Genomic DNA, 8,580 nt, shown 5'->3' with positions numbered 1-8,580 from the left:
CGGTCTTTTTAAAGTGTGTTCTTTAAATGACACTAGAAACATGTCCTAACATACATAGAAGTATGTCCTAATGTACTTCCTACAGGATAAAACAGTATAAAATGTTTTAGAACAGGATTGGAATTTCTTACACTGAGACTGAAACAGTGAGGTGTGTAAAGAGCAATTTTTCTCCACTTACTATAGATGTCATACCTTTCTTCATCTCCTGCAATCATGACCTTGCTGTGGTGGAGGAGTTTGAATGCCACAGGGAGTTTACTCCCTGCTACTGAACTACTGTACTGTATGTTGTCAGGTGGTTTGTGCTTCTGGTAGGGCTACCCTTGGCAACTTGGTCTTAGATGAGAGGCCAGACAAAGAACCTTGCACGCTAGACTGGCATGATTTTTCCATTACGAACTGAGAAAACCCTGCACAGACCATGGACGCCAGGACTCACCCTTGGAGCCAGGCCAGGTGATGTTGCCGGCAAACACCTGGTGTCTGGGTCACCCACACAACTCAGCCAGGCTCAACTCAAAATGGTTACATGGAGCTGCCATGTGGGATTGCCACTCCCAAAGTGAAGGATGGGAGTCGGGTAATGAGATGGAGTGGGAAAGATCTGGATGATGGACTAGACCTTGGCACTGGAAACTGGCTCTTGGGTTGTGGAACATCGCTTCACTGGGGAAGGAGCCATAGCTGGTATGGGAGGTTGAAAAGTACAGACTAGATATAGTCGGTCTTACCTCTATATACAGTATTGGTTCTGGAACCACAATTCTCAATCAGGGGTGGTCTTTGTCCCTCGCATGTCTGGTCTGTGTCACGGTCATCATCCCTCCTCTAGAGGGCGCTCCTACCATTCTTGTAATGTTCTTAGTTTTATTAGTGTCAGCTGTGTTTCATTGCCTCTCCCCTCTTTAAGCCCAGTGTTTCTGTAGTTCCAGGCTCAGCTTTGAAAGATGGACACCTGGAAGCCCACCTACCACTGGGCTCAGGAGTGGCCCGAGGGCAAAGGCTTCATCACGCCGTCCTTTCCTCTGAGTCCGGGGCTTGGAGTCCCGTGCCCCATTATGCTTTTAACCTATTGTGTTCCTGGTCCCAATTCCCTGTTCCTGTTTTTAATCATCTGGGTCTCCGATGGATCTCCCGGTTTCTGGATTTTGGACTGCGCCTTACTACCCCTTTGGACTTCCTTTGGACTTGTTTGCCTGCACTCCCCCCATGCACCAGATCACCTCAGTCACGGCCCCCTGTCTGTCATCCTGACATTACCTCGCTGTGCCTTCCCTGACGTCTCCAGACACTTCCGGATTATAGAGTCACGCATAGGGTCTTTTACAACACGCTCCTCGGGAGTTAGATTCAGCTCCCGTGACAGTCTGAGTGGGTGTGGAGATACTCACAAGTCCCTGGCTGGGTGCCGTACAGTTGGAATTTGTCATGATGGATGAGAACAAATACTATACTGCATATTGCAGAGAGGAAAACTCTGACTGTCGTGCTTATGTACCTTCTTAGAGACAGTGGGCACCACTTACTGACTCCATTGTCCTGCTGGGAGATTTCAACATTCATCTGGGGAATGATGGAAAGACCTGGAGGGGCATGACTGGGAGAAACAGCATCCCAATCAACAAGTCACTTGCTCTCTCTGGGTGATGGGGTGGAACCTTAGTTTATCCCAGGAGATCTCCCATCCAGGCACCGACCAGGTTCACACCTGCTTAGCTTCAGTGGGTTGCCAGTGAGTTGCAGAGTGATATGGCTGCTGGCATGTGGTGAGGATTCCCCTGGGCACCTCCTGCTGGAGGTGTACCAGGCACGGCCCACTGGGAAGATACCCTAGGGCAGACCTAAGTCACACTGGTGGGTTTATATCTGTCGGCTGGCCTGGGAGCACATGGGAATCCTCTGGGAGGAGTTGGAGACTGTTGCTGGGGAAAGGGAAGTCTGGTCTGCCCTGCTCCACCTGTCAACACCATGATCTTCAACAGGAGTAAACTGTTAGAAAATGAAATGATTACTATTAGTAGAAGTACTGCAATAAATTACAAGTGTATGATTCTTTAATATTATATAATAATATGCTGACATCCATCTGTACCTTTCCTAGGCTTTTGAAATTAATTTTGCAGATATATACATTAAATAGGTTAATTAAAAAAAACAAATAGAAATTGCTTAGCATTGTGTATGTTTTAGAATCTATTGGCATAAACTAAAGTACTTGAAGCCTCTGGCTTAAAAAAAATGTATTTTTAAAGTACTTCCTAAAATTATGTGCTCTGTATTAGCGTATGGTAGAGGTTAGGGCTCTGAATTATAGACTGGAGTGTAAAATTCTGACTGAGCCTCAGTTTTTTGTATCATCAAGCAAGATATTTCATTCAGGTCTGTCCAGTAAATTTAAAATACATTATATTTTATTCTTACGTGGTTAGATATATTGTACAGTATATAAAAATGTAGTCTAAATTACCACGTTTTAGACAAATAGCCTGCTCCTTTGAGGTCGATTCATACAAAGGAGTTATTAAAATGCCCACATTCTGTAAAGTTTGGGTTGCTTGTTAGAACAGAACACGTCTGTATACTCTACCAAACAAAGGAAGGCAAAGCAAATATCACCATTGTAAGGATGTGTTCTTGAGATGTGAATTTACAGCTAGTTGGAGTCGGGGGCGCTACTCAGCGATTTTGTGGCAGTGGCTGGAGGAAGAAAATGAATTGCTGGCAGTGCGAGTCAGGAGCAGTCAGCGGAGAAGTTTTTCAGTGGACTGATTTGGACCTATTATTTTTGCTAAAGAGAAAATCAGACATACAGATCTGGGCTAATTGATTTTTCCGTCGTTAAATGGACGTACATGACAAGGACATGGGGACAAGCTGACAAGCAATAAAACTATAATTTGGTAAATGGATTGATCACGGTTCAAGACTTAACATGGGTTGCATGCAGATGCTGTAGATAATGCAGCTGGCACAACTACTGAAGCTGAATTGTGCGTCAGTGTTTTACTTACAGGGATCTTTCTTTAAATATTTTACTCAAATGAAAACGTAACCGGAACTGTACATATTTTAAAGGAATGTATAAGGCAAATTAATTTTATTTTAAAGGAAGTTTATTAAATATATTTAATAAGTTAAACTTTATAAGAAAACATTTAACTAGACGATTCAGCAATGTTACGAATTGTTTTTCAGCACGTAAACATACTTGTCTTCTTTTTGTTCTCCTGTTTCGTGTCACGCGTGTCATCTCATTTTTATGCATTTTGAAAAAGTGCGAAGAAAGCTCCTTTCTCAAAGTGAAAAAAAAAACTTAGTTCACGTTAGGAATGATCAATATGCGAGAGGCGTATCGCTACGGGTTGTCTCTGGCACATCTGAATTGATCTACTTGAGTTATCTCCCGGTATTTTGTTCCTTCGCGGATTTGGATACAGGACATGTAATGATCCGATGGACAGGTTTATGAGATCGTGCTGTTCACAGATCCAAGGGCTTTAATTGTTTGCAGTGGAGTGATGAACACAGCCTTAAAAGCACCATGAGCTGGTCAAGGTTTCTTGCAGTGATTGCTTCAGTTTTTTTTACCAGAGTATGCTGTTTTGGCTCTGATGTCTCATTCATTCTACCCTTTACCGACTGCATTCAGAGCAAAGGCAGAGCAGGTTACTACGACGGATCGATAGATGTAACAGAGTCTGGTATTAAGTGTATGAACTGGAGCGATATCACCGGTTTCGAGGAGAGATACCCTAGAAAAGGAGTGGGTCGCCACAATTTCTGCAGGAACCCCGATGGCAGGATCAGACCTTGGTGTTTTTTCAGGAACAATAGAGGAAGAATAGACTGGGGTTACTGCGACTGCAAACAAGGTAAATACAATACTTCAAACAGTTTTAGTACAATAGTATGTCTTGAAGCAAACCTCAGCTGAAATTTCCTTTGGTGTTTAATTGTACCTGGAGTAGCAGTAATAGTTTATCTGTTGAGCAGATCTTTTAGTTTATTTTTATAGTTTTAAAAAAGCTTGCTACAGACATGAGGTAAAGAGTATCTTCAGATACTATTATTGTTGTTTTTTTTCTGTTTTTACCAAATTTATTTATGCTAACACTCCGGCATCTGGTGCATGGAACAACATTTATATTTGCAAAGTTGTACTGATTTATTTTTTAAAAAGCAGTGATACTTTAGCTGTTTTAAACACGTAACATGTACAACAACCCCACACGGAAATGATCATATTATTTGTTTATTATAGAATATTATATAATTATTCATATGAATACATATGTTGATTTAACAAGAAATATTTAAATACCAATTATGTTCTTTGCGAGGAGGTAAAATATTCAGACATTCAATCACACTCAGTCTTCAAGAATGAAGCAGTGACATTTTGTATTTCACTATACTCATCACCTTTTTAAAGACAAGTAATGAGGTTACTAGTGAATGCAATAGACTGAATACCCCAAACAAGCAAAATCAAGTCTTCACTCAAATTACTAAAAACATGTAACTCTTTTAAAAAATGAAATAGTAACTGTACACTATGATCTTATTATCTGATTTTTAAAATAATTTATAAGAAAAACAATGATTGTTCTTAGGCAAGTGGCTCAGATCTTCTTGCAACAGCTGCTTCTTTATAAATGACAACAGAGTCCTTTAATAAATGGCCTCAGATATACACTTCTGTAATTTCCCAGATTCTGTCAGGTGCAAAGGACAAGAAAAGCAAGTCCAAGCACATAGTCAACTCCTTTATTACAATCCTGAGTGAAGTCCAAGGTATGCAACTCTGTTGAAAATGCTGCTGGGTGTTTAAGTTTCACAGTTCTAAACAGAAAAAATATGTTTCAGCATACCAACGATATATTTATTTGATAAAATATGTGGGAAGTACAATTTAAGATCTGTTTCAGATTAACAAAATACTCAGTGAAAAGGGCATTAATAAAGAAAACAATATTTCAGGGTTTACTGTCCTGTTTCTCCCAGCTGTCATTGAAAATTTTTTTAATTACTGAAAACAATATTTTCCTCTAGATGCTTGGAAGTCTTATTTTTAAATAATTATTTCAGAAAAACAACATTTCAGATAAAGTTGAAATATTTTTAAAATTTGACTTAAGACAGCTCTTTTATATGAAGGTTTGAAGCAGGTGTATTAAAATTTAGTTTTTACTTTTTCACAACTTCAGTTAACTTATTGTGACAGGAATGAACAGTATATTTTCACTACAACTTCAGTCCATTATGTTTATAATATTTGATTAATGAATGCAGCTACTTAAATTGCCTTGCAAAAATAATAGCAATTAAGTGAATACTTCGATAGCAGGCATTTCATTTAATTGTATTAACAGATATTCTCATTTCTTACTGACATCTTAACATTAGTTGAGCATTACTCTGTATGCATACGTGATACACTTGATATGTTTACCTTTCACCTTTTACTATTTAAGATTGTATTGCTCACACATTTTAAAGACGTATTTTAAAGAAATATGTCTTATTTGTCATGAAGATCTTATTATTTTGTAGTAATTCAGGTGGGTAGCTGCGTCAGCATGCACAGGCTGCAAAGGAACAAGTAATAGGTTTATTCCATGCTGAAAAGAGAAGAGAGAAAAGGCTCCACGGCCAAAACGTTGTGTTTTCGTTCTTCTCTTTTTAGCGTGGAATAAACCTATTAATTATTTTTTAGGATTATAGACTAGTCTAGAGTACCTGAAGCTGAGCTTTGTTAGTGTGCAAGCTCTGTGCAAGAAGCAGAAAAAAACACATTAACCACGGAGCCACACTTCCATCCTTGAAGATATTTCCACAACCAAAATATTGTGTTTTTCCCCTTGTTCTTCCTCATGAATATAGACCCTGCTTGCTCCTCAGCTGTTTGTATGGTGTCCTTAATTAGACACAAGCTCTTTATATCCAGCCATTCATTTTCTAACTGCTTCATCCAATTCATAGGTCATAGGGGAGCTGGAGCCTATCTCAGCCAAGCCACTGGCGCAAGGCAGTATACACCCTGGATGGGACACCAGACCATTGCAGGGCACACACAGACATAGACATGCATATAGTTACACCAGGGCCAGTTTTCCCAGAAGCCAATTAACCTACCAGCATGTCTTTGGAATATGGGAAGAAACACATGCAAACACAGGGATAACATACAAACTCACAGAGCTAGCACGTCAGGTCCAGATTTAAACCTAGGGCCCCAGTGCTGTGAGGCAGCAGTGCTAATCACTGTGCCACTGTGCTGCCCTAGAGCTTTATATCAGCAATCTCAAAACTGGTCCAGACGTGAACCTTACGTCTTTCGGATTTGTATCTTTGTATCTTTCGTTTAGTTGTGAAAACACAACAGATCCCTTTTCCTTTCTGAACTACATCAGAAGGGTGACCACTGCTTTTTATGTTGTGCGTATGTAAATGTGATCAGTATGAAAAGGTCTTTTTTATAGTTGTTTATTCAAAAAAATAATGAACTTCACAGGTACGTACACTTTTGGTAAATCTCTGATATAAGTGAGATGATTTTTGTAAATTAAGAAATCACCATTGCTTTCATTCCTGTGGTTTCTGTTATCTTGCATAGTCCAATACAAGCTTTCCTTTAAATAGACTGTTTTTGAAGCATGTGATTCCATTTCCTTTTGCTTCTAAATTTGTCAATGAGTAAGTGCCATAGCTATCACATACATGTGGATGAGCTGAAAGTGTATATAATGTATGGCATACCACTGCAATTCAGCATGGTTGACTGGCACGCTAGCTGTATTGTATTCTGCTTAATAGCACAAAATCACTTTGAGTGTCAGAGATTCCTTACCAGTGTTAGTTTCAGGGATAGTGTCTGGGAATTCCCTAGAGTTGTACCCACAGTCTATATTGTTTAGTCTAAGCTTGAAAGAGAGATTATTTTCAGCTCATAGTTTCTTTCCAGTATGTATTAAATAACATGCTGGTCTTTTATGGTCTTGGTAGCAAACTCCAAGGGATGAATTAAAAAAAGAGAACAATGGTGTTTATAAAATGAGACAGTAAATCCCATAACTTTATGAGCTGGTTTCACATACCTTGATTAGCATTAGTACTGGACTATCCTTATCAACATTAGGTTTCCCAAACTTAATGTTGATTAGGGTCTAGTTTGCAGTTAAAATGGTTATCCTTTTTTATTTATATTAATCGGTCTTGAATTACAGGGTAGAGGAAAAGTTTGCAAACCCCCTAGGCAAGACAATACTCTTGTATATTCTAGTCGTAAAAAATAATGAGATCTTCATGAAAGTCCTACTAGAGATTTAGATGATTCAATGTATAACAGACATGAGACATATTTTAATCATTTAACAAAATGATTGAGTAGTACACATTCTCTTGTGAATAAGTCCCTGAACCTTTAGATTCAATAACTGGTGGCTGATGCTTCAGCAGCAATGATTCAACTAGACATTTCATGTATACTGTTTGTTTATCAGCCTTTGGCATTGGTTTTTTTCGTATTGTATTGTGGCCTATTCTTCCATACAGAACAGCTTAAGAGGTCGATATTGAGGGTTTCTTTGTACGAACAGCTGATGTTCTGCCATAACATTTCAAGAGGCTTGGGTCTAGACTTGGACTTGGACGAACATATTAAATTTCTCCTGCCCTCTCTTATACAGGAATCTGCTTGTAGTTTTAGGATAATTGTGTTACTGTGTGACCCAGGATGGCCTGACATTCTCCTCAGAATTTGCTGATATTACACTGAGGTCATGGTTTAATCTTAGAACAATCCTGAATACTCCAAACCTTAAAAGGCCAATTGTTGATGATTATTCATAACACTGCCAGGGGCACAGTGTGGTAGTGAGTATCTTAAGATGAGGAGTCTAGAGATATATAGAGATGGGAGTCCTGTACATAGCAGCACTTTTTTATTCACAGTGTAAGGAAACCAGACAAAACCAACAACAGCTAGCTCTTCCCAACCTCGAAATAAACTATCCCTGAAATGTCCCTTCTAGGAATAACTGGCCAGTTAAACTGCTAACTGGCAATAAAAGCAAAACCCTGATGTCACAAAATAATGTCCACAGGGAATTTGGACAATTCTTTGCTACTGTTGTTTTCCCTCTGCTGCAGTGTATAAGAAGCTCTGTTCTGCTTAGACAACAAAAGCCAACAGGTACTGAAAGCTTCCACTTCCTGATTCTTCAGCTGTCACCTGACCAGTTGTAGAAAGATGACCGGTCAGGTGATAAAGGGCAGCAGGTTACACTGTTTTCTGTGGAATGCAAATCAGACAAGATACAGGATACTGTGCCTCTTGTGTGAATCTGTTGCCCTTTTATAGATTCTTATTTTGTGGTATGATGCATTGGTGTTTTTTCCTACCTATTTTTTGTATTTTTAATCATAATGTTTATAAATTACTTAATAATGCTTTCCCTTTGTGGTTTCAAATGGGAACAGAGGTCGACACAATCTGCAAACATCATTGTTATTTCTTTTATGCTATATATTTTATCTACTTTTTGGAAATGAATAAATATTAACAACCCAAACACG

The 8,580-nt window shown here is 39.0% G+C and overlaps 1 protein-coding gene across 3 annotated transcripts in view; it reads left to right on the top strand.

The window, feature by feature from the left end:
* Window positions 1-925: 925 nt before the first annotated feature.
* Window positions 926-8,580, top strand: part of prss12 (serine protease 12) — a 40,894-nt gene continuing 33,239 nt past the window's right edge. Inside the window, exon 1 of one of the 3 annotated variants that reach the window (XM_088636359.1) lies at window positions 926-3,875. In XM_088636359.1, the coding sequence (XP_088492485.1) occupies window positions 3,545-3,875 (331 nt within the window). In that variant the 5' untranslated portion in view covers window positions 926-3,544. The remainder of the gene's footprint in view (window positions 3,876-8,580) is intronic. The other 2 variants (XM_088636339.1, XM_088636348.1) reach the window with 2 other exon arrangements.

This window comes from Lepisosteus platostomus, chromosome 1, assembly GCF_059453375.1.
Source record: "Lepisosteus platostomus isolate fLepPlt1 chromosome 1, fLepPlt1.hap1, whole genome shotgun sequence".
NCBI lineage: Eukaryota > Metazoa > Chordata > Actinopteri > Semionotiformes > Lepisosteidae > Lepisosteus > Lepisosteus platostomus.
The sequence above is the reverse complement of the archived record's forward strand: the minus strand, read 5'-3'. Positions and strand labels throughout refer to the sequence as shown.